This window comes from Dermochelys coriacea, chromosome 1 (assembly GCF_009764565.3).
Source record: "Dermochelys coriacea isolate rDerCor1 chromosome 1, rDerCor1.pri.v4, whole genome shotgun sequence".
Lineage (NCBI taxonomy): Eukaryota > Metazoa > Chordata > Testudines > Dermochelyidae > Dermochelys > Dermochelys coriacea.
Genome location: NC_050068.2, coordinates 125,806,857 through 125,834,107, shown reverse-complemented (window position 1 = coordinate 125,834,107; position 27,251 = coordinate 125,806,857). Strand labels below are relative to the sequence as shown.

The 27,251-nt window shown below is 42.4% G+C and overlaps 1 protein-coding gene across 3 annotated transcripts in view; it reads left to right on the top strand.

The window, feature by feature from the left end:
- The window catches only part of LOC119862187 (arylsulfatase D-like), a 76,364-nt gene that overhangs the window by 8,513 nt on the left and 40,600 nt on the right, over positions 1-27,251 (top strand). For 2 of the 3 annotated variants that reach the window (XM_038418428.2, XM_038418439.2), the window contains 9 exons: positions 247-396; positions 1,684-1,805; positions 3,830-3,952; positions 10,048-10,471; positions 13,523-13,659; positions 14,467-14,601; positions 21,478-21,640; positions 24,247-24,368; positions 24,866-25,237. In XM_038418428.2, the coding sequence (XP_038274356.1) occupies positions 247-396; positions 1,684-1,805; positions 3,830-3,952; positions 10,048-10,471; positions 13,523-13,659; positions 14,467-14,601; positions 21,478-21,640; positions 24,247-24,368; positions 24,866-25,236 (1,747 nt within the window). In that variant the 3' untranslated portion in view covers position 25,237. Of the gene's footprint in view, positions 1-246; positions 397-1,683; positions 1,806-3,829; positions 3,953-10,047; positions 10,472-13,522; positions 13,660-14,466; positions 14,602-21,477; positions 21,641-24,246; positions 24,369-24,865; positions 25,238-27,251 lie in introns of those variants that run through there. The other variant, XM_043498510.1, reaches the window with a different exon arrangement.

Genomic DNA, 27,251 nt, shown 5'->3' with positions numbered 1-27,251 from the left:
CAACTTTAAACGAGCATTTTCCCTAATTGATCAGCAACGTAACAAGTTAACTGGGATGATTTTAAGTGAGGAGTTACTGTAATACAATGTATTTTTTAAAAAATGTCTGTCAGTTCTTCATAAAACTTTTCACACTTTGTTCCCTCTGGAGTTAGAATTATCTGATTTCACCTGCCATTTCCTTCTGGGTGTATTTAAAAAATAAGAATAGCCAAATTATATTGATTTTTTTTTTAACCTTTTCAGGACCTCTCTGACCATCCTCCTAGTTTTAGGTCTGTTCCTAAGGCCACCTGGGTCACATGCTTCAGTCAGTTACAAGCCCAACATTGTACTGATACTGGCTGATGATCTTGGTATTGGAGATGTAGGCTGCTATGGAAATGACACTATAAGGTAAAGGATTTAAGCATAGTAATCAAAGATGTTAATTTACTTTTTTATTGTAAGAGTGTCATATTTTGTCCAGATCCTCCTCTGCTGAGCCACTTGCTGGCAGAAGAACGGGGGTTCCCTGCCGGTGTTGCCAGCAGTACGTTAATGGTGCTAACTGGACCATCTCTCTCGCAACGCTATAAAAGCCTCACAGTGACATACTCTGTTGGCAATGGCTATGTTTATTGTCAGTTATTTATCATTAACAATTCTTTTGTGTTATTTTCGGTCTGATTTTTAGAAATGCTAAGCATCTGCACCGCCAACAGAAGTCACTGCGGGTGGTTGGTGAGCAGCCTCTCTTAAAAAAAAAAAAAAAAAAAAAAACCCAACCCTAGTCCTGATTTCATTTGTATAAGTTTAGGTGATTTTTTTTTTCTGACTCTCAGATAAAAAAGTAGTTAAACATGAAAATGAAATAAAGAAAAGGAGACATAAATGTTCCTTATGCTCCTAAGGGCAGCCTACTTCATCAGTTTAGAATATTTAAGGAGTTAATTAATGTTAACAAAATGGAAGGTAATTTTGATATACAGTGATATGCTGATTTTTTTCCATCCCATTTCAGTAGACTTTATATGTGGTTGTTTAAGTAGAGAACCAATCCAGAAGTCCTCGCTTGGGCAAAATTCGCATTGACTTCAAAGAGAATTTTTCATGAGTGAGGACAATCTGCCTTTTGTGATGAGTTCTGCATAAAGAGTAACGGCGTGATAGTGCCAGGTGTCTTTCTACCATAAGAGTGGGACAACATAATTATTTTTTTGAAAAAAATCCACATAACCTTCAACCTCCCACCATGTCCCAGGTGACATCTCATTGTCATCTGCTATTTCCATTAACCAGCAGGCTTCTGTCAGTTCCTCAGTAAGGCTTTGTTCCTGCGAGCAGCCGCACGGGGGTGGGCCTCTGTAACCACAAAGCCCCAGTAGCCTCCATATGGCTGTACACCAGCGTTAGGATACACCTGCGTGGAGCTGCTTGTAGGAATGGGGTCTAAGCTTAGAAATTATTCACTTTAAAAATGTCCAAACAATTGTAATCACCAGATTAAGAGAGAGAAAAATAAAAAAATCCATTATCCTAATTATGGCAGAGGAAATAGTCAACGGCTAACTTTATTAGAGAGCTCAGGAAATGTTTATTAGGTCTATTTAAAAAAGAAAAAATACAGTACACAACATTGCTAATCGCTATTAGCTGACAGACCACTGTAATGAAATTTGGTTGTGTTGATTTTGTATTTAGGACCCCTAACATTGACCGGCTGGCAAAGGAAGGAGTGAAACTTACTCAACACATTGCTGCGGCTCCGCTTTGCACGCCAAGCAGAGCAGCTTTCCTGACTGGAAGATACCCCATCAGATCAGGTGTGGACCTGTTTCATGGTACAGTGCTGTCTTAGCAAGAGAACTTAGTTTTTAAACATGTAGAGTCATTGACTTTACGGCCAAAGGGATCATCAGGGTCATCTAATCTGACCTCCTGCGCATTGCAGGCCACAGAACCTTGCCTACCCACTCCTGTAATAGACCTATAACCTCTGGCTGAGTTACTGAAGTCCTCAAAACATGATTTAAAGACTTCAAGTTACAAGAATTCACCATCTACTCAAATTTAAACCTGCAAGTGACCCATGCCCCCATGCTGCAGCGGAAGGCAAAAAAACCCAGGGTTTTTCTCTGCCAATCTGACCCAAGGGAAAATTCCTTCCCAACCCCAAATATCAGTTGGACCCTAAGCATTTTGGCAAGACCCAACAGCCAGACACCTGAGAGATAATTTTCTATAGTAACTCAGAGCTCTCCCCATCTAGTGTCCCATCACCAGCTGCTGGGGATATTTGCTTATTTTATGTTATAATTATTGCAACATGGATCCATTCATTCCTGCCTCTGCACAGGACAGAAAGGTGCACTCATGTAGCTATCATGAAAGGAGGCTAGGAGGTGCAAACAGATGGGAGCAGTAGCCATGATGTCTCCCACTGAATTGCCACCAGAAGCCTCTCCACATGGGTAATTCAATTTTGAAGGTCCATAGATATTTAGCAGATGTGGCTGGCCCATATTAAATGCAGTGGGGTAGAAAATAAACAGCCATTCCTGGGAGTAGCTTCTGCTCAGACTAGTATATTTTGTGGCACAAAAGATCATGGAATAATGCTGCTCTGTAATAGTGATGCCAATAGTAATGTTTTGGTATAAAGTTGCTAAATCTCAACAATTTATAGCACAGTGCTCAAATGGCAAAAGGTTTCGTAAACACAGTTTACTTTAGCCTTAAATCCTAAACAGAAATACCTGCAATAGTAATGTAATAGCAAGTGCGTGTAGGCAATATACTCAGACTAGTTTCATTCCCTCCGGTCAACTAGCAGGAATGACAGACATCCAAGACAAATGTCAATAACTTATAATTTTGTAACTGTGTTATAATTCACCCAAACAACACAATAATAATCAGGTTGACAGAAGCATTCTTTTCTCTCCTGATGATGCAAGTTCCAGGGATGGAAAAAAAATAGTTATGCAAGCTTCTAGATTGCAATTCCCTAGTCATTGCATTATAGCAAATTATTTCAGTGTGTATCCCAGGAAGTTTGAAGTTAATATGCTGCCCCACTTCCACCCTTAACCTCCCATTGAGCTCAGTGGGAATTGTGCACAGATATCTACAGTCTAGTCTGTGTTCCTATATCTCAGTGCAGAACCCGTAAAATCTGGATGATACTGTAATATATAATAGCTCTTATATTAGTGTCCTACTTAAATCAAATGTCAAGTTTCTGGAAGACTGATGTTTGACCGTCTCCATGCCCTGTTGTGTTTACAGCTTTACTCTTTTTCCCACCATCAAACATTCACTCAGATCCACAACTTTGGTTTCTAAAAATCTGTAAAAAGATTTTTTTCCCCTATGTTTTCCAAGTCCTGCTGCAAATAATGTTTAAAAGATAGAAGGAAAACGTCACACACATCCGTGTGAGGTTCAAATGAGAAATTGGTAATATAAAGCAAGAGATTTCCATCTCCCCATTCTCACCCAGAGACTAATTTATTTTCACCAGGGCTTAACCAGACAACATAGGGTAGATTCTTAGCTGGTGTAAATCGATACCACACTATTAAAGTCAGTGAAACTATGCTGATTTAGATGAGCTGAGGATCTGGCCCCAAGAATGTAAGAATGTTTTCTAGTGGCCTGCTAATTATTCAGTTATTGGAGGCGGGGGGAGAGAGACAATGGAAAGATACAAAAGGTTGATTGAGTCTAGCAAGTTTTGACTGTGCAGACAAGAGAGCTCTAGTGAGCTATTATAAAAACAAAATTTGCTTTTAACTAAAGCACCCTCATTGCTGTGTTTAGTATTTTTAAAAATTTTGTATGATAGGTATGGATGCCACTAATGACTATCGTGTTATTCAGTGGGCTGGGGCCTCAGGAGGGCTCCCTCCAAATGAAACCACTTTTGCCAAAATACTACAGCAGCAAGGCTACATCACAGGACTAATAGGTATGTAGACTCAATATTGGTTGGGTAAAAGGTGTTATCTAAATATTTAGCACTGAAATATGTCATTGTGAGGGGATTGATCAATTCTCAGTTTTAATGTTTATGACATCATATCATATAACATGTCTTTGTTCCCTTGTGTCAGTGTCAAACTGTCTGGAATGGCTCACAAGCATGAGTCCAACCTCAGGGCAGACTGATCAGGAATAGGGCACAAAACCCAAACTGACTGTACGTTCTATAATTAGATTTCACCAGCCAAGTATCAAATGTGACCTCCTAAAGCATTATAACAGCCTTAACATGGAGTCACAGACAGTCCCCCTTTGGGCACTCCAATCTATCTTACCACCCAAGCAAGCCGGCCTTTGTAATAGATGTTCCTTTACACCAAAAACCACATCAGTATTCAGGTTTTTCCCAGTCCCAAAGAACCAGTCACTTACCCCAGATCAACTGTACCTCCGATCTCAAATCAAAGATAACACGTGTAGCCAATCCTGTAATAAACTAACTAAAGGTTTATTAACTAAGAAAAAGAAATATGAGAGTTATTTATGCAGTTAAAGCAGGTAAACATATACCCACAAGTGAGTTAGTCAAGTTTCAAAAGATAATAGAAGCTTCTATAATAAGCGAGGTTTTATGTCCTTTTTGATGAATCCAAGCCAAGCAGCTTCGGGATCTCTTGCTTATGTTTAGGAATCTTTGCCCCTCAGAGTCCAGGCAGCAAAAAGATAACAGTTTCTCCTTAACAGGCATTTTTATTCCCTTCCCCCAGGGTTCAAGCTGTGATGGGAGGAGGGCTTGTGCACATACCCTCTTCGGGGTGGCAGGAAAGCAATCAACAAAGTCTTTTGTCCACAGTGGCATGTCTGATGACAGTAGACCACCTTTTGCTGGGGAGGAGATAACACCTTTTGTGGTAAACTGACATTTCACACTTGGTAATGCTTCTTCACTGACTGTGGAGGGATTTACAGTCTTAGCAAACATTTAAGCGTTACCTTAGAACATGGGATACAGATTTAATAATTTTATTAAGATAATGTTGAAGTAAAAAGAAAATGAAACAGAGTTTAGGCATAGCAGTTTCTGGTTATCAGGGAATAAGGTACAGATTGTCAAGGGGTGCAAAATTCAGTTTAGGGGCACATGGCGTAAGGAATACATAATCTGCAATCTCTCCGATTGAGGGTAAAAGCTTAACGGGTCAAAGTACAGACATTGAGATATGGGGGTACGTTGTCCATATAATGGCTATATTCATTGTGTAGTATAATGAGCGGATATGATGATGAGGATGGATCTGCCCTCATTTGGTGGCATTTAATGTTCAGTGAGTTTATGGTCCCAATTCATATGGTCCAATGGAAAAAGTCTCTCAGTCCCTTTCCCATAGTTGATGCATGATGTCGTACCGGCTCACGCCTCCTGGTATTGTCGGTGGCCGGTGTTGTGTTCGATGTAGATGTCCCTGGACCATCGGATTGTTCATAGAATTTCAGGTTTGGAAGGGACCTCAGGAGATCATCTAGTCCAACCCCCTGCTCAAAGCAGGACCAATCCCCAATTTTTGCCCCAGATCCCAAATGACCCCCTCAAAGATTGAACTCTCAACCCTGGGTTTAGCAGACCAATGCTCAAACCACTGAGCTATCCTCCCCCCCCACAGTCTGAGACCATGAGGCACCGCATGAGCCGTGCATATCCTATAGGTAGCATTAATGCATGCAGTATCCTACAAGCATTCCATAAGGTCTAAACACATTCTTGTAAATCTAGTATCTATTTTAACAACACTAACACACAGGTGAGTGAGACTGATTTCCAGCTGTGCATTTGTCAGTGTTCAGTGAGGCCTGGGTCCATGGTGTGATCTGGTACCAGGACTGTTATACACCAGTTGGTATATCCTGTAGGCAGTAGTTCTGCACCAGAGAAACTATTCCAGTCAGAAAGACATTCAGCTGGAAAGAATAAATTATACTGATGATACACCTTTAAAATAGAACCGTATCACACCCAACCACAAGCACTTGTCCATGTATTCAGTTAAATAGACCTTGCAAGATTACTGTACCAGTAATTGTGCTATCTAGTGATTGTCAATAATATTACATTAAAATGTACAAATGAGTTACATTTTGAGCCTGTACCTTTAGGTTTTAGTAGGGTGACCAGATGTCCTAATTTTATAGGGACAGTCGTGATATTTGGGACTTTTTCTTATATAGGCACCTATTACCCCCACCCCCGACCCAATTTTTCACATTTGCTATCTGGTCACCCTAGGTTTTAGACACTTTGGGTCAGAAGCACAGCTGATATAACTTGACACAGCTCCAATTGAAATCAATGAAACTAAGCTAATTTATACCATCTGAGAATTTGGCCCTTCGCATATAGCGGTACCGTCAGTTAAGGTTATTGAAAAGTTACAGTATACTACATTGTACTTGAACAAGATTTCAATACAGCCCACATAAAACATCCTTTTACAAAATTAATAAAGATGTCAGTTTCATTTCTACATGTCTAATTGTGCCACTCAGTTTTCATAAGGCCACTTGCTAAAACAACTATTCACTTTTTAGTCATGACCTGAAATGGTATTCCCTCAAATGATTCATCTAACCCAGGAGCGGGCAAACTTTTTTTGGCCTCAGGGCCGCATTGAGTTTCTGTAATTGTATGGAGGGCTGGTTAGGGGAGGCCCAGTCCCCACCCCCTATCCGACCCCCCACCCCGCTTCTTGCCCCCTATCACCCCCCGGGGACTCCTGCCACATCCAACCCAGCCCTATTCCCTGATGGCCCCCCAGGGATCCCTGCCCCACCCACCACCACCCCCTGCTTTCGGTCCCCTGACCGCCTGGACCTCTTGCCCCTAACTGCCCCCCGCCACCCTATCCAACACCCCTTCTTCCTGACTGCCCCCCTGGGACCGCAGCCCCATCCAACCACCCCTTCTCCCTGACTGCCCCTGGACCCCTCTCCCCTACCTGCCCCAACTGCCCCCCACCACCCCATTCACCCCCCTCCTGACTACCCCCCCAGGAACTCTGTCCCATCCACCCCCCATCCCCTGACCACCCCCGGCCACCCCATCCAACCCCTCTCGCCTTCTTGACTACCTCCCCGGGACCCCTGCCTCCATTCAACCCCCAGTCCCCACCCTCTGACCACCCCGACCCGTATCCACACCCTTGACCACCCCCTGAACTCCCCTGTCCTCTATCCAACCCCCTGCTCCCTGCCCCCTTACCACAATGCCTGGAGCACTGGTGGCTGGCGGCGCGGCTACACCAGGATAGGCAGCCGCACCGCGCAGCACAGAGCACCGGGTCAGGCCATTGCTCTACGTGGCTGCGGGGAAGGGGGGACAGCCTCCCGGGCCAGGAGCTCAGGGGCCGGGCAGGCTGGTCCCACGGGCCGGATGTGGTCTGTGGGCCGTAGTTTGCCCACATCTGATCTAACCTCCCCCACCATAAGGGTATGCTGAAAAAGCATAAACAGAGAATTTTCAAGACTGAATTTCCAGAGGACTCAATCCAACCTAATATGGATGCCTAAGTCTGGGCAGCCTAAAACTCTGGCCTACATATACAAAACAGCATTTACACACACAAATTACACATCTGCTATCTAATGTGCATGCACATGTTGATTTGTGTACATTCAAAATCAGACACCAAAATTAGCAGAAGATATTGAAAATGTAGCCCTTAAGGCATTAGAAAACAGGAAAACATTATTTTATTATTATTATTTAAGTTGTGCTGTGTTCAATCTTCATTTTCCTTGTGATATAAGAGGAATAATGCTGTAGTTTCAGAATTTTCATAAACATCATATTCGACACTGCCAAGTGCTTCCGCTTGGCTTCAGTACTGAATCACTGACATAAACCATGTTCAGTTTCCTGTACTTCACCATAGACATTATCCCTTAGGGAGCCCATGGCATTTCATTCCGAGGATTTAGATGGCAGATTCACTTTTTGCCCATGGGTGCCTAAGTTTGAGTCCCAACATAGGCATCAAAAGCATCACATAATTGAGCGAGACTGCCAGTCTTTGTTGAACAGAGTCTGGGGATCATAAGCAGCATTGGCAATAAATAGCAGGATTGAAGTGCACAACCATTAAGTAAGGCATCTTGCACAGTTCCTGCCCACATTGCATTTAGCTGGGCACTAAATTAACTCACAATTTCTTTTAAGATGTGTATCACAACTTTGGATTTTCTAATTGTCTAAGGGCTGCACTTTTTGTGTCTCTTTAAAATTGAAACGGGTTTAACTGCAGAACAAGAGCAGCTATTAAACGATCAGCAATGTGATTTGAGAAAAATATTTTTGTTAAAAACTTTTGATGAGTTGTCTTTCACAATGTGGCTTACTGCATGTCTGCCAAAAACTTATTTCTCTTATTTATATGTTTATTCTCTATGGACCTGTTTTTTTTTAAGAGAATCTGTGAATCCACAGCTACCATTAACTTCAGCTAAAGATTTGAGCATTCAACACTTCTGAAATTCAGTCCCATTATATCTGCGTCTGTATTTACAAACAGTATGCCTATATTTTCATCACAAAGCAGAATTGATCATGATGGATTGGGAAATACCTTGAGTATTTAGCTGAGGGCAATTCAAGACTTTCTGATTAGAACGTTTACCCACCTATTAATCCTTTCATATCTGCATCTGGCAAGGAGGTTGCATCCTTTTTCCTCAGATATAGACCTTTTGGTTGTGATCCATGCTTGTGTCAGCTCAGGATTAGAATACTACAGTGCTCTCTGCATGCGGCTAAACTTTTAAATCCAATTGCAGTCTGAAGTTAGTATGACCCTAGTAATACAGTGGGCCACTTCTTTAGCAAAATTCTTGCTCTAAGTGCCATGACTTTTCTGCTCCATAGCTGGGGCTGGTTGTGCGTTGATTCCAAACTGGAATCCAAGGTATTTATTTTGATCCATGACATTGAAATGGCCTATCTGATGGACTAGAACTTCTCCCATATCACACTGGCAATCAGCAGTGGCACTTGAGGAGCTCCCTTACTATAGATGAAAGGGAGCAGCTGGCCCCTTAGTTTTCGGAATTCACAGCCCCCATACTTCGGTTCAAACCATCTTGAATTTAGAGATCTTCTGAGTATGCTGCAAAGCCCATCTGTTTGAGTGGGCCCTTGCGGGAGGTCTGAGCTCGATTGTAATGTGGTCTTTTTCTCTGAGTAATGAGTATATATTACCGGGGAGGAGTGGCTGTTCTTTTGTTTCATGATGACTTTATTATTTGAGTTGAAAAGGATATCTAGAGCTTGGAGAGGTACTTCTTTTTTTTTTTTTAACTTTAAGTCAAAATAACTAAAAATAATGCCTGTAATTTCTTTATGTCCATTCACTGTATATATTCTCATCACTAAAGCTATTTACATCCAATATAGGGTTTACACTGACATCTCCCAGCATCTCATGGCTTGTTTGGCAGATAGCCAGAAAAGATGTCACTTTCACTGGTATAAGGGGTCTTGAGCCTATTTCACTTTATTATTGGATCCACTTTTATATCCAAATCACACCTTATCACTTTGTAACCCACACATCATCTGACTTTCTACATAGATCTACTGCTACACTATTCTAAGCTTTCCAGAACAATATCCTACTTACTTCCCTCATTGATTATGTTGGCTTTCCGGAGGGTACAGAGGCAAGAGAACAATGTTGTTTCAGCCTGTGTTACAAAAGGACTTCTTTCCCATTTTTCATAGCTGGTTGAAGTCCAAGAATGCCAGATATTTTCTGCCTTGCCCTTTAAATCCTGGCTGTTCTCAATTACTAGCTCCTATTTTAGGGCCTATGATTAGGCAAGAGAGACTGTGTACCCAAGCAGAGCCCCAAGGTTTCAGAGGAACTTATGAGACTCATCCTCTTGGAACAGATTACATAATTAGGGTCTTATTATAAGAGGAAAAAGTAATTTTATTAGTGAGGTGGGTTTTGCTTTTTATCCTCACGAGACCAGCATATTTTCAATTATTGTATTGTATTGTAACTTTACATTTTAAAATATATATATTTTCAGGCAAATGGCATCAAGGTGTGAACTGTGAATCCCGCAACGACTACTGTCATCACCCTTTAAACCATGGGTTTGGTTATTTTTATGGCATGCCATTTAGTCTAATGAATGACTGTCAAATAACTCAACTTCCAGAGAAGGACAGAGTCTTGAGAACCAAATTCTGGCTTTACACTCAGACAATTGTCCTTGCTGTACTCACCCTTTCAATAGCAAGACTTACTGGCTTGGTCTCAGTCACCTGGAAAATAATCACCTGTTTTGCTTGGTTTGGTTTTTTGTTCTTTGCATCCTGGTTCTCGAGTTATGGATTCATTAGATATTGGGACTGCATTATGATGAGAAACCATGAAATTACTGAGCAGCCAATGGTGGTAGAAAGAACTACATCCCTTATACTGAGGGAGGCCATTTCTTTTATTGAAAGGTAAAATACATTTCATTTTGAACATATTTGTTTTAGTTATTGAATATCTCACTACATTGTTTAATTATCTAATTGATTGATCTAATAGTTAATTTTTAAATAATGCTTTCAAATGTAAAGCCCTCTATATGTAATTATTATCTTGACTGTAAAGGACATAGAGCTTAAGGCCAGAGAGGACCACCAAATCACCTTGTCTGACCTCATGAATATCATAGGCCACTAACCCCCCCACACACACACACACCAAACTAACAACCAGTGTTAGATCAACGTATTACAGTCCTTAGAAGACTAAACGTGTGTGTCACGTGTGGCACAGGCACAGAAGAGAAGGGAGTGAGGTGCACCAATTCTTGAAGTTCCTGCAATTGATTTAATGAAGTATACCAAGATTATTCTAGCAAGTGACCCTGCCCCTTGCTTTAGTGGAAGGTGAAAACTGCCAAGGTTTGCCAGTCTAACCTGAGGGAAAAATCCTTTCTGACTCAACATATGGCGATCAGTGAGATACTGAACATATGAGCAAGCACCTGAAATAAAAATATTCTCAGTACCATCTCAAAGCACCTTCCCATCCTGTTCAGTGTCCCATCTCTAGTCAGGGCTATCTCTGAGGTTTCAGAGGAAGGAGACAAAATATACAAATACACTGGGGGAACCAAGGGGGGAATTCCCTTCCTGACCATTACTGGTAAGCAGTTGAAGCCCTGAGGCATGAGATTTTAGGAACATAAGACCCAGATCAGAAGGGACCTCCAGGCTGTCAAGGCCAGTCCACCACCACCACAGGCTACCCAGTCATGCAATTCTATTCATAAATCCATCTCTTTCTTAAAACTGATTAGGTTATTTGCTTCTTCAACTCCAGTTGGGAGGCTGGCTCCAATTGGGAGGCTGGCTTACTCTTCTAATAGTTAGAAACCTTCTTCTAATTTCCAGTCTGAATGTATTCATAGCCAGTTTGTATCCATTTGTTCTTGTGCCAACATTTTCCTTTTAAGTTAAGGCTGCCTGAAGGTTTTCCTTCTAATTTAATGTTTTCAGGAACTCTTAAATTTTCAAAATGTTCAGCTTTTGGACAGAAAACTTCCAGGCTCTGTTTATAGAATTGCTTTGTGTCCTGATGAGACCAGAGTATTTTAAATGATTGCAGCTCACCTCAGCTACTGATCTTTATTGGTGCTTCATTATGTTCCTCCTTTTCTCTCTGTCGCAGCAATGAATTGGGGTCTTAAAAGAGTCAGGCACCAAACTAGGGCTAGTTTCTCACCTGGTATAAATTTTCATAACTCTCTTGACTTCAGCTGATTTACATCAGCAAAGAATCTGGCCTCCAGAATGAAACCTCTCTGCTTGTGAATAGAAGACAAAGGGGAATATTTTAAATATTCAAAAATTAATGTAATTTTGTAATCACTGGGTTTAACTTCTGTACCCAGAAAGATAATGGAGCAAATAATAAAGCAAAACATATAGAAAATAATAAGGTGATAAGTAACAGTCAGCATGGATTTGTCAAGAACAAATCCATGTCAAACCAACTTGTTAGCTTTCTTAGACAGGGTAAAAAGAAAAGGAGTACTTGTGGCACCTTAGAGACTAACAAATTTTGTTAAATTTGTTAGTCTCTAAGGTGCCACAAGTACTCCTTTTCTTTTTGCGAATACAGACTAACACGGCTGCTACTCTGAAACCTGTCATTAGACAGGGTAAAAAGCCTTGAGGATAGGGGGGAAGTGGTAGACGTGGTATATCTTAACTTTAGTAAAGTTTTTAATAATACCTCGCATGACCTCCTCATAAACAAACTAGGGAAATGCAACCTAGATGGAGCTACCAACCTAGATGGAGCATAACTGGTTGGAAGACCATTCCCAGAGAGTGGTTATCAGTGATTCAGAGTCATGCTGGAAGGGCATAATGAGTCTTACAGGTCTTACAGGGATCAGTTCTGGATCTGGTTCTGTTCAATATCTTCATCAATGATTTAGATAATGGCATAGAGAGTACACTTATAAAGTTTGTAGATGATACCAAGCTGGGAGGGGATGCAAGTGCTTTGGAGGATAGGATTAAAATTCAAAATGATCTGGACATGGTCTGAAATAAAAAGGATGAAATTCAATAAGGATAAATGCAAAGTTCTCCATTTAGGAAGGGACAATCAGTTGCATGCATACAAAATGGGAAATGACTGCCTAGGAAGGAGTACTGCAGAAAGGGATCTGGGGTCATAGTGGACCACAAGCTAAATATGAGTCAACAGTGTAACACTATTGCAAAAAAAAAAGTGAACATATTCTGGGATGTATTAGCAGGAGTGTTGTAAGCAAGACATGAGAAGTAATTCTTCCGTTCTACTCTGCACTGATTAGGCCTCAGCTGGAGTATTGTGTCCAATTCTGGGTGCCACATTTCAGAAAAAATGTGGACAAACTGGAGAAAGTCCAGAGAAGAGCAACAAAAATGATTTGAGGTCTAGAAAACATGACCTATGAGGGAAGATTGAAAAAATTGGGTTTGTCTAGTCTGGAAAAGAGAAGACTGAGAGGGGACATAACAGTTTTCAAGTATATAAAAGGTTGTTACAAGGAGGGGGAGAAAAATTGTTTTTCTTAACCTCTGAGGATAGGACAAGAAACAATTAAATTTCAGTAAGGAAGGTATAAGTTGGACATTAGGAAAAACTTCCTAAGTGTCAGGGTGGTTAAGCACTGGAATAAATTTCCTAGGGAGGTTATGGAATCTCCATCATTGGAGATTTTTAACAGCAAGTTAGACAAACACCTGTCAGGGATGGTCTAGATAATACTTAGTCCTGCCATGAGTGCAAGAGATTGGACTATATGACCTCTCAAGGTCCTTTCCAGTCCTATGATTCCACAGAAACTAATCCCATATGCATCTAGTTACTGGAACATTAGCACAAATTAATATCACAGATGTTCTTCACAAAAGAGTTTTAAATTTGAATTTTTAAAAAAGCAAAGTATGTGTATAAGGTAAGGTACTTCTTTGCAAGGAAATAACAGATTAATTCTTTTAAAGAAACAAGCATGGGCCGTTCCTCCTCTTTGTTTCCTTTCTACATGTTCACACACCCCTCATCACCACGGAGTTGTTTCTTGGGAAGAGCAGATATGGTTTATATGGAGATAATGTAGAGGAGATGGACTGGATGGTGGGTAAGTCAATTTAATAAATGGTACTTGCTCTAACAACCTAACACACAATTAAAATGCTCACAACATTCATAAAAGGAGAGTCATTGTTTCTGATTACTCACTGTGGTAGTCTGCTGCTGAGGGCTCATCTACACAAACCTGTGCGGTAAGCTGGGGTGTGTAAAGGTATAGCTCTCCACCGGGCAGTTGTCTGCACTGACCATTCCCTAGTGCATCTGGTAATCTGACCCAGGCTGTCTGAGGACGGTCTATGGACATACTTTTGATTCAAACTGCAATACGTCAGTGCAGACTAGGGAATGTTCAGTGCATAGCAGCAGGGTCCACACAGACAGCTAATGCATGGCATACTGGAGAGCTGTAGATTTACACCTCCGCTAGCCACACAGTCAGCGTTTGTGTAGATGTGCCCTCAAATTGTAAGGTCTCCAAGACAAGGACCACTTTTTGCTCTGTGTTTGTCCTGCACCTACCACAACAGAGTCCTGGTCCAAGCCTAGGGTTCATAGGCACTACCACAATACTTCTACTACTAATGATAATAATAATGGGCTAATGGTACATCATACCTTTCCTTTGCATTTAAAAATTGTCAATAAAATCACAAGCAAAGGTTCAGAGCTCACAAACACTTCAATATACGCTTATCTTTACCTTTGCAAGTAGTCCACTTGAGCTCAACGGGTCTACTCACATGGTTAGTGTTAAGTGTGTGCATATTTGTAGGACTGGAGTCAATATTTATTTTGCTAGTTCTAGCTCTACTTTTGTTTCTTGGTACATACTTATCACTATTTTTATTTACAGGCAGGGTCTTGGATGCTATTGATAAGAAAGGTTTGAAAAATACCACACTCACATACTTTGCCTCTGACCATGGTGGGTTCTTGGAAGCTCAAGAAGGAAAAGCCCAATTAGGTGGTTGGAACGGAATATACAAAGGTAAGAATTGTTATCCAGAGTGAATTCCTTAAAAATGCAAATTGTCTTCCTGATATAATCAACAGAGTATTTAAAGGTACCATAGGCAGCAAGTAAGTAATCAAATCATATTTATTAAAATAGCATCTTAGCATTAGGCCATAATGCATCTCAAATTAAGGCGTATTGTAAAAATCAACAGCACTCATTAAAATAGATACAAATTTTAAAAATTAAAAAATTGAAAACACAAGATTAACCCTTCTCACAAAATCAGTTACACCTTTAAAATTATATAGATACCTCTGAAACAATATATAGAAATAACATAACAAGGATTAAAGTTCTAGGTCCTAAAGATTAAAGATCTAGGTCTCATCTACTTTCTTTTTCCTCTGACCAAGCAAATATGGTAACAGCCCATATAATCTAAACATTTTTTCCCCATAAAAAGTAATCCGGTATTTGATGTGGTGTGGTAAAAAGCATCTGAGCAAGGAATGGGGCTAACCATTTAATTCCAGGTGACAAGAAAGTAGACAGCATAGTAGATCTTTGACCTGGCCAGACCTTCTTGACAAAGACAACTATGTCTCTCAATATCAGTGTACCTCCCTTCCAAATAGGCTGAATGCATAGTTTGAGAACAGAAAGCTGTAAAGGCTCTCCTTAACTTATTATTCAAAATATCCAAATATTTCTTGTAACTATTAATATTTTTTAAATGAGAAAGCCAATGGGACATATTTGTTGGGTGGACAGCTGACATCCTGTTGTCTGCAAATATTTCCTGCTCAAAACTTGAGTAAAAATTTCACATCCTTGCCAGGTCAAGTTCTGAGAAGCCCAAGGAATGGAGAGAACAATGGACTTGCAAAAGCCAGGGGAATTTTGGGGTATGTGTCTTGTTAAGCTGTTCCTCCAGACATAGCCTTCCAAGGCTCTGTAGATTCATATGCTGAACACATAGCCAATATTAATGCAAAAGCACTGAGCCTTAGTTGAAATTGTACAATATCCTACATCTGCCCTATGTAAAGCAGATGGTGGGTAATTTGGGAAGCGGAGCACTCTCCTTAAAACTTTTTTTGCACAACCTCTAACACGTTAAGTGTTTTCCAGCTCCAAATGTCCACACCATATAATATTTGGGCATGGACTTTATCCCTGAAAACTCTAAAAGCCTGAATGATTAAATTACCCCCGTGGACCCATGTAAAATAAAGCACCAGTGGCATAGAACTTAAGGCTTTCTTCTTTACCTCTTCTATAGATTTATCCCATTAACCATGATATGTCAAACAAATACCCAAAAGGGTTTCAGTGTTCCTGTTCAATATAATAGCCCTCAATCATCCACTTAAGAAGCTTCAGTCTGTGGCCAAAGGAAATTACTTTAATTTTCTGGTAATTTATGGTCAGGTACTCCTGCTGGCAAAAAGAGCTAAAATCCTTTAACATACACTTTAAGCCCAGAAGTATTTGAGGCAGCAAAACCGTGGCATCTGCATAAAGAAAGGCCAATGTAAATTGGTACAAACTTCAGGAAGGGAAACACTACACCCGTTCTAAAGTCACCGGAACTTCATTAGTGTAAATAGGAAAGGGGCCAATAACAACATGAAATAGGAAAGGGGCCAATAAAAAACTCTGGTGGACTCCCTTTATGATGGAGATAGGGTCAGTTAACTCACCTCGTTGCCCTATCCTACATTTGGCCACTGTTTGGCTATTAAGGGCTCTCAGAAGAGAGAGTAGCCTAAGAGCTATGACAGCCCTCACAAGTTTCTCCCAGAGATGACTTCTAACAATGGAATCAAAAGCCAATTTCAGGTCAATAAGGACCACAAAAAATTCCCCCCCTTTGGGGGAGCAATATTTATGAATTAAATGAATACGGGTATATGATGGGGTGTTCACCCCACAGCAGGCCTGGGGGGATTAAGATGGATAAATTGGCCAATTAACTGCCCTGGAAGAGGAGACAGGGAGCAGCGATTTAATTAGAAGAGGCTAAACTGGGCAGAAAGAGCCAGGGACTATATAAGCCAGGAAACTAGCAACAGAAGGGGCTGGAAGGAAGGAGTCTCCAGTCACTCCTTGGGAGGAGAGAGTGTAGCTTGGTAAGCCCAGAAAAGGGGGAGAGCCAAAAGAGGTAAGCAAAGTTCAGGGGAAAAGCAGCAAAGTATAGGGTAGGTCAAACCTTGCCTGCCAGTGAGAGGGCCCCTGAGCAGGGACTTGGAATAGAGGGAAGGTCCAGGTCCCCCTACCAGCTGATGATGAAGTGGCACCGGTGGGGCACTGCCTGAGTCTGTTTATGAAGAGAGACTTTCCAGCCCTGGAAGGGGGAACACATATGGTGACTTGGCTGGAGGGTTGAGTCATGAAAAGGAAACTGCAGTTCCTGGAATAAGAGGGGTCCACATGGTGAGAGGACCATGGGAGAGACACTGCCGGGGAGGGCAAAATGTCTGGCCAAAGCTAATCCCCAGGATGGCCAGCAGGAAACTCCACTAGCGGTGGCAGGGTAAAATAGTTTTCAATGATAGAGCAGCCATTCCTGAAACCAGCTTGTTTCTCAGCAAATAAATTACAACTTTCTACCTAAACCTTTAATATCCACGGGAGAGCTCTAGTGTAGTTTAAAAATCATATGTAAAAGACAAGTTGGTTGGTAATTCACAGACTCATTCATGTCACCTTTTTTGTAAAGAAGAACAATATAACTGGTGGACCAACATGGAGGGGAGAAATTCTTGTATTATTTATATTAGTAAATAATTTACTAACATAGGGGTCAGGGGCCCACAAATTTATACTGTCCTTATAAAATTCTGTTGCGATAACATCCTCCCTAGGAGCTTTGTTAGGACATTGTTGGTTTATCAAAATTGTAATTTATCTGGAGACTGGAAGCCATTCTGGAAAGGAACAAAGGTTTGGGGATAAAGGCTTCAATATTAACTTTTATCTTGTCATACCTATTGCGACCAGCTTCCAAAATAAAGATGATTTTTTTTTCTCTGTGGCATCAAGTTCAAAGTGTTTTCAAAGGGCCTTTTGATGCTCCAACTTTTATTCAGCTATTTGCTCTATTCCCTTCTGAGGATAACTAATTTCTCAATAGAATCAGGAGAACCATGATTTCTGACACACATTATCTGAAGCTGTTTCTTATGACCAAAGTAAGCTGACTCATACTAGATTCTTATATGAAAATAATCTTTTTAGTAGTCAGGTAACCTGTATTTTTAACAATAAATATTATATGTATTTCTCAATAAGTACTATGAGCCTGTGCTGGATCATTAATATTCAAAAGGTGTTTTTTCAAAACTAACAACTCACTGCATTCAAGTTTCTCTCCAATTTTGTTCTTAACTATGGATGCAACTTAATTCACAACAAATTTACAACTTCAGAATCAGAAGTGAGACACAATCTGTCTAAATCCATCTGAGGGAAAGTGGTCAGAGAGCAGAAATTAATCTACAAGGGTTGATGATTGCTGTCACTAAAAGATCTGAGAAAGAAAACCAACTTATAATTGGAACTGTGATATAATCAATCACACTTCCACCTTTAGCAGATGTGAATGTAAAATGACCTTCAAATCATTGTCCCCTCTGTCATTTAGAACCTCCAGTCAAAATCTATTTTAAGCCTACTTCTCCCAGGATTTTAATCTTCAACCTTCTGAATGGTTTGTAGGTCTTAAGCAATAGGGTTTAAGGCCTAGCTGTTTGGTTTCACCTAAATAACAGAATATAGTCCAACAGGTTTTTCTTCTATGACCTGGTCACTTATTTTGTTAAAAGGAACAGAAATTCTTTCTGATTGTACATTCATAGACTGTTTCCCTTTGACTTTTTCTATTGAATGGTCTCTGTCTAGGAAGAGCTCTCATACTCCAGACTTTCTTAGCCATGCACTAATCTTTACACTCCACCTTCATTCTCTCTTGCGAACCCCAGTTGGAGAGCCTTTTTATCTTTTAGAATATGTCTTCTGGGTAGAAAATAAAACACTGATCGTTTCAGTAATACGCATATATGGTACTGCAAATTGGCTTGTGACTATTTTTTCCCAATTTTTTTTTAAACAGGACCACTGACCAATAATACTTAAAATTTCTACCCCCTTAAATCAGGGGTACTTTCATTTACACTGGGTTGAAAATATGAAGCAACTCAAAAGACTGCTTTCTAACCTAAGAGATACAGGAGGGATAGCAGGAATAATTTGGAAGTTGTCACCTCCAGCCTTGTTGTGATGGTCATAGGTCTCACACCAGGATCATCAAGCTGTTCTAGAACAGAGCTGCTGCTAAACACTCTACTCCAGTGGTTCCCAAACTTGTTCCGCCGCTTGTGCAGGGAAAGCCCCTGGCGGGCCAGGCTGGTTTGTTTACCTGCCTCGTCCTCAGGTTCGGCTGATTGCGGCTCCCAGTGGCCGCGGTTCGCTGCTCCAGGCCAATGGGAGCTGCTGGAAGTGGCGGCCAATACATCCCTTGGCCTGCGCCGCTTCCAGCAGCTCCCATGGGGGAAGAGGGTGGATGGGGCAAGGGTCCGGGGGGGGGGGCAGGCCACGACCCCCTCATGGGGTGAAGAGGGAATCGGTTGTTAAGATTTTGGCAGCTCATCACTGCCTGGAGGCAGGGGTCTCCCACATACAAAGTTCAGTTGCAGCTGATGTTTTGACCACCTCTGCCTCTGGGACCACAGCAATAGAGTTCCAAGCCCCTGCATGTCCTCTTACTGGCTTCACTTTGTTGACTCTTGAGGGGGCCTATGTTCACTGACCTGCTAGTCAATTCTCCATTAACACCTTATTCTGTTGGTTCTTCACCTTTAGTTATTGACCAAAAGGTTTATCTGATTTTACAGTCTAAAGACAAAGCAGTACAATTCCAAACAAAGACATATATACCCTCCATCCAGGAAGCAATTCTTATCTCACAGTATGTTCACCTTACACAGAAGGTGTACTTCAAGGTACGCATTTCGGCTAGTACTATTTATAGTATGACTTTACAAGTTGCAAAACTCTTTATACATCACTTAAAGTTTAAGTTTAACCCACCAGTTTGTGCCAGCTTTGTCTTTGGTACCTCCCTATACTTTTCCATATCTCATTTTAAATACTACATTCCAAGTGCTGATGGAACTCTCTAACTGTACTTGGTAGAAAGTATTCATGCATCTTTCCTTTGGCATGTTTCTATTTTCTAATGCCAAAGCTGACTTCAGGTTTGCAAAGTGCTGTGAGATGAATGGCATGTGTGGGCAGAATTGTGAGAAGAGCATAATACATTCAGGAAACATAACTTTCAGGGCCGGTGCAACTACTAGGCGAACTAGGCAGTCGCCTAGGGCGCCAAGTGGTTGGGGGACGGCGGTGGAGTGGAAGTGAGCTGGGGCAGGGGGGCGCGGGGAGGGCCACCTGCAGCTAGTAACGGGGGGAAAAGGGGGCAGCGCACAGGGGAACCACTCCCCAGCCCAGCTCACCTCTGCTCTGCCTCTTCCCCTGAGCACCGCCCCGCTCTGCTTCACTCCCTCCCAGGCTTGCGTGCCAAACAGCTGATTGGCACCGCAAGCCTGGGAGGCGGGAGAAGCAGCGGCGTGCTCGGGGAGGAGGTGGAGCAGAGGTGAGCTGGGGTGGGGAGCTGCCACAGGGGGGGCTCCCTGGGACGAGGGGAGGGAGGGGGCAGCAGGGAGCTGCCACAGGGAGGGCTCCCTGGGACGGGGGGGGCAGGGAAGGGGCGGCAGGGAGCTGCCGCAGGGAGGACTCCCCGGGCTGAGGGGAAGGAGGGAGGGGGCGGCATGGAGCTGCCGCCAGGGGGGCACCTCAGGGCGGAGGGGGGCATGAGGAGCTACCGCAGGGCGGGGGGGGGGGCGCGGCACAAGATGGAAGTTTTGCCTAGGGCATGAAACCTCCTTGCACCGGCCCTGATGACTTCCCAACACCCATGTGAGTTACATTAATACCATGCACATAATATCTATTAACGTGGTGTATACTAGGCCTAGCATATATGTATTGGCTAACACAGTTGAATTATGCAGCACAAAGGGCGGGGAGGGACTTCTTCTCCAGCAGCACCTCTTAGGCTTCTCTACTCACTTTCTGCTGCTGCATCCTCAGTTTCACTTGCTGCTGCTGGAACCGCTGCCCCCACCTCTCCACTGCCCTCTGCACCAGCCTGGTCTTGGTACCTCACTGGCTGATCACTCCACTGTGCAAGTAATTAATCAAAGCTAGACTGCTCAAAATCTAGGGGTAAAAGAGGATTTCAATATTTTGTGAAAGGAATTGATAAAGCTGCATCTATTTTCTTATGGTATTAAAATGTTCAAAAAAAAATGCCAGGAGATACTCGTACATATGTAACTAGGTGATTGGATGGAACGCTTTAATTCAGAGGTCCTCAAACTGGTGCTCCATGGAGAACTGGCTGGTCACATGCTAAATTGCATTAAAAATCGCTAAGACACATTAAATACTCTTACAACAGTAAACAGTTGCTATAGTTCTAATGGGATATTACGTGATTGTGAATGGAACGTGATCCATTGAATTGTGAATGGGGAGGGAGGCATCAATGTGACTATCTACGTAGTAAAATGTGATCCATGCTATGGTCCAGTGTGACAATTTTCTTATCTGTAAAACAAAGGGGAATCAATAGATAGGTAAGCTACTGAGGGGGCAGCTGAAGAAAATCCATTTTAATGGATTGAAACAACTAAATTTGTTCCTGAGGAGGATGGGCTCATGCTAAAACTGAAAAAAGTTTGAGGGGCTTAATTAAGGATAAACCAATAATGTTAGGCAGGTTAAGTAAGCAATACTTCATGTTTCTAAAATATCTTCTATTGCCTTGTTATTTAACAATAGGTGGAAAAGCTATGGGAGGCTGGGAAGGAGGGATCCGTGTGCCAGGGATATTTAGATGGCCAGGAGTGTTACCTGCAGACACGGTTATCGATGAACCTACAAGTCTTATGGACATTTACCCTACGGTGACTTATCTGGCTGGAGGGATAGTGCCCCAGGACAGGTACAGAAATTGTAAAACATATTCATTACTTTAAATTTCCAATATGAAATCTTTATTTGAAAATGATCCTAACATTAGATCTCAATATTGGATGTTTATCATGTGATTTTCAGCCTACTTTTTCAGATCCCTAAGCTCAGGGGTGAAAGTAAAACACAGCTCTTACCGGTACGGTCTCACTCTCTCTGCCCCTCCCCCCCGGAAGGGGTGGGGCCTTAGGCGGAAGGGGCATGGCCAGGGTGGAAGTAAGTTACATTTCTTACCCCTACAGTCCAAACACAAGCAACCCACTCTCCTACATACTTCATGGATCCCTCCCATTGCATGACTTAGATATAGAAAATAAAGTTACTATTCCTACTACCAGTACTGTCTGTAATAAAACGTTACTATTGGAATAAGCCTGAAAACTCACTGTCACATTTTTCTCCTTGTCCTCCCTCCTCCTCCTCCTCCTCCTCCAGCCAGGCTGCCGACGGAGCTAGGCTCCCCATTCCCCCAACCCCCACACTCAGCAGGGGCTGCAGGGGCTCCCCTCTAGGTGTAGCAGGGAGCAGAGGGACTGGCTGAGGGAGAAGCCTCCCCAGGATGCCTTCTGTCTCCATAAGAACAGTTTAAACTTAGCTGTTCACTCCGCGGTCTGAACCGCGGGATTCGGGGTTATTTCTGGTTTTCATGTTAATTTCACTCAGGGTTGTTGCTGGGAGCAGGGCCTGGGGGTTGTGTGAGACCAAGGCAGGGGCAGAATACAGTAGCCATTTGGCTGCACAGCTTAAATCCAGAGCTAATAAAAGCCAGTGGAAGGGGAAAACTCACTGTCACATTGGTTTCTCTCCTCCTCCAGCCAAGCTGCCCAAGGTGGCTAGCCTCTCTGTTCCGCTGTTCACTCCTTGTCTGAACTGCGGAATGAGGGGCTATTTCTGGCTTCCTTGTTAATTTCACTCACGGTTGTTGCGGGGGGGCGGGTACCAAAGCTTGGGCAGTTCTTTTCTGCCCCCTGGATGAGGTGATCTTCAATAATATAATACACAAAAAATACAATCAAAATCAGGAACCATTTCCAAGTTCAAATCTATCCCATTCCCTCCCCAGCAGAGGATCATGGTTGCGATGTCCAAACTGCTTGCAGATCCTCTTTGAAATGTTACTGTTTAAAAAAAAAAACAAAAAAAAAACATGGAGAACATGGTGGGAAGATGTGTTCTGATAATCAGGTTTTATTTTAGTCAAAGCAATTTTGGTAAAACAACTAAAGATTCACCTGGAAAGCAAATAGCCCCATAGACAAAACCACAAAGGGTCTGGAGGGGAAAACTGGATATTCAGGGAAATCATTGCAATGATACTGTTATTAAAGTGCCTTATACCAGTATCGCTTATTCCTCTTCCCCTTCCTGTACAAAAATAGCTATAACAGCAGAAGCACATTTAGATACAGAGAAAGTTTTGTTAATTTCAGCCTCCGCACTCTGCAGGACACCGACACCAACAAAACAAAGAGATCTGAGCCCCAATGTCCTAAGGACATTTCAGGTATTTAATTCAATATATAAAGAGAGTGGAATGAAAACTACTATTTCTTTCAAAGGAGGCACAATAATTTCCCTGAATATCCAGATTTCAGACCACAGAGTGAACAGCTAAATTTAAACTGTTCTTATGCAGACAGCAGGCATCCTGGGGAAGCTTCTCACTCAGCCAGTCCCTCTGCTCCCTGCTACAAGCTAGAGGGGAGCCACTGCAGCCCCTGCTGACATGGGCGGGGAGGTCAGGGAAAGGGGGAGGCTAGCCATGCCGGGCAGCCTGGCTGGAGGAGGAGGGAGGAGAGAAACCAATGTGACAGTGAGTTTTCCCCTTCCACTGGCTTTTATTAGCTCTGGATTTAAGCTGTGCAGTGAAATGCCTATTGTATTCTGCCCCTGCCTTGGTCTCACCTTCCACCCCCCCCATCCCCCCCCAACAACTGTGAATGAAATTAACAAGGATGCCAGAAAGAGCCCCAAATCTCAGTCTGAACCAAGGAGGGAGCAGCAAGTTTAAACTGTTCCTATGCAGACAGCAGGCATCCTGGGGAGGCTTCTCCCTCAGCCAGTCCCCCTGCTCCCTGCTATAAGCTAGAGGGGAGCCCCTGCAGCCCCTGCTGAGTGGGAGGGTTGGGGGAAAGGGGAGCCTAGTCACGTGGGCAGCCTGGCTGGAGGAGGAGGGAGGAGAGAAACCAATGTGACAGTGAGTTTTCCCTTTCCACGCTTTTATTAGCTTTGAGTTTGAACTTTTTGTTCTGCAGCCAAAAGAGATGAAAGTAAGCCAGTATTGAATACTCCACTTATTTGCCAGTACACTACTGCATCTTTTTTTACCGGTACTCCGTACCGGATCGGGCCAGACTGGCTTACTTTCACCTCTGCCTAAGCTGCATATAGTTCATATAAATCTTTTACATGTTTGAGATTCACCCCTTACTCATAAATGTTCCTTGTTCCAAAAGTAAATTTTCAATCATGCTTTCAATTGCAAGTGTTTTCATATGCAATGACAGCTGAGTACAGAACTTGTTATCCTGCAACTCACTGCAGTTTGGTGACTACCATTCTCTCCATCAACATTAGGGTGATCGATGGCCAGAACCTGATGCCTTTACTGCAGGGGTCCATTCAGCACTCAGGGCACGAGTTCCTGTTTCACTACTGTGGCATGTATTTACATGCAGTACGGTGGCATCAAAAGGACAGTGAGTATAAAGGTTCTTCCAAAAACAATGATGGCTTCAATCTCTAGGAAAGCATATGTATTGTATAATTCAATTTTAATATAGGCTAGATCGTAGCTTTGCAACAAGCCTGGGATAGGGGACAGTGTTTAGCTGTGCCACCTAGGAACAGTGCAGGTACTCACAGAGCAGCAATAATTTGCTGCTGTTCTGCATGTATATTTTGATATACACGCTACGGGCACAAGTATGCTGACCAAAATATTGGGTACAGAACCAAGGTTCTCCCTGCTCAGTTGCTCTGGGAGGGGTAGTATTGACTTAATCCTGTTTGGATGGACCCAAAGTCTGAATACCTATTCAGCTGTATGAAGGCAAAGCTTGGCACTTTGTGTTACAAATTAAAAACTTTACTTGTTAAGGGATGAAAATATGTTCACTGCTGAAAGACCTTTCACTCTTCTAATGCCATTTTATGTCTGTATGCATCATCTTACTTCTGGTTTCTCTCCTACCAGGTGGTGCACTGTGGAAGGCTCATTATGTGACTCCAATATTCCATCCAGAGGGTGCTGGAGCGTGTTACAGAAGAGGAATTTGCCCATGTTCTGGGGAAGGTGTAACCCATCATGACCCTCCTTTACTCTTTGATCTCTCCAGAGACCCATCTGAGGCCAAACCTCTGTCTACTGCCACTGAGCCCCTGTTTGATACAATAATAAGCAGAATAGAAAGAGCTGTTCAGGAGCATCGCCAGACACTGACTCCAGTCCCACAACAGCTCTCTTTGTACAACATTATGTGGAAGCCCTGGCTGCAGCCGTGCTGTGGGACATTCCCATTTTGCTGGTGTGATAAAGAAGGTGATAGTGCACACCCTGCTCTGTAAAGAAAATATATTGAAGGTTAACTGTATGAAAAGCTTTAAAATCAAGTGATTTTTTTGAGCAAATGGATTCTCTTTTTGTTTATTTAGGATTATACAGTTGGCTAGCTGTATGAAATAGGATTTAATGAAGTCCATTTCATGAAACAAGATACCAGTCTAGATGGACCAAATTAATATGTTCCAGTATGGCAAGTCTTAGAAGTATCTATCCACTGCTGAAGATGTAGCTCAGATACATTGCAGTGTGCCAAAATTAAAAATGCTGTAGTAACCATAACTTTGAATCTCTTGACATTTGTGGATAGAGGTTCACTAGCTCAGCATCATTTTTATACTGAATTTCTATGCAAGGATGTACTACCAACATTCTAGCAAAGGGCTGCCTGCAATGTTTCACTTGTGGTCATATATAAGACACATCCTGTGTAAAATACTTCCCCACCCCCAAAATAATTTCCCTTGATATCCCATGGAAGGAGAATCCCTTAGTCCACCGCCTAGAGGCTCCTCTAGGTGATCCTTCTATCTTGCAGCTAGCTCTTCTAGCAGCAGCAGTGGTGGCTGATGTATCCTCTGGCTGTCCAGTAGCTGGTTGGTTGAGGGATTAGCTCTCCCATGGAGACCATTTGGGGAATGGTTCACCTTTGGTTCTTAAAGAGGACAGGCCTCTCCTGGCTGATGGCAATCTCCTCTAACTGGTCTGGGGCTGTCAGTCCAATCCCTAATGCATTCCTTAGAGCATGGCGGAGGACGTAAGAGGGAAGGAAGCTCCCTTTTCAGCAGCTGCCGGAGCAATGGGGTAGCATACCTGGCGCTGCCAGAGTGAGGAACAGTCAACACCAGACCCAACCCTAGTGGAGGCTGAAAATTGTAATATGCACAGCCAGTCTTAGTACTGTGGTAGAGGGCTGTGAAAGTTATTCTTGCCGCCACACCCCAGTGATAACTGATTCCTGCTGTCAAGTAACAATAAAAATAATGACTCAGATCCTTCCCCCCCCTTACTGAAAAGCCCATGGGAGGGCTCAGAGGGAGAGAATCCCTTTGAGGATCCCCTAATGTGAATCGCCGAACATCATTTAGACCAGCTCTGATCCCCATACCTTTCCCCACCCCCATCCCTGGCAGCACATCTCCATTGAAGCCATACTATCAAAGCTATCTCCTGGACATGACAGGGGCTGTGCAGAAAAGATAATATCTTAAGGCTGCATTATTTTGCTGATTAATGTATATGGGGCCAAAGGGAGTGACTATGTGGATCCTACCCACTCCTCCTCATAGACCACCCAGACTCCTCTACCTTCCCTTGGCTATGTTTGATTTGGCTATATTTAAAATATGTATATAAAATATTAACAACTCTAAGACTCCGCTAACCTATGAATTACTAGATGGAAACTTTCTCTTGCCTGCTTGGAGCCTGTCTGAGTTGCTTTCTCAGCTTTTTCCTGGCTTCTTTTTTGATTGGCTTCTACTTATTAGGGCCAAAATTTTTTATAGTATTTAGCCATTGCTGCCTTCAGCATTGTAACATCTAACTGATTTAGGAGCCTAACTCTCATTTTTAAAGGGATTTAGGCACTTATGAGTCAAAATTCCATTCATGCCTAAATTCCTTTTAAAATTCTAAAACCTAAGCTCTTCATTTGACCCTTCCTGCATTGCCTGATTTCTGCACCTTGCTGAAATATCTTGTATTAATATCCACTTTGGCCCTCTAAACCTATTAGAGATTCCCAAAAATATATCTAAGCTGAGAATGTGTCCCCATACCCAAACTTTGAGTAGAAGCAGAGGTACAATCTCACCATTCCTAAATTCTGATTTGACCTCATTATTAGTGGTCATGCCAAGTCTGACTCATCACCTGGGCTGTGTCAGATCCTACTTTGCCCATATTTCCTTTAAACAGTTCTTATTTAGGGTGCATTGCAGTAATGTTCTGTGCAGCCATTCCTGGTGTCAGAGAGGATGAAATACTTTTGGCCAGATTTTCCAAACGGCTTAGTACC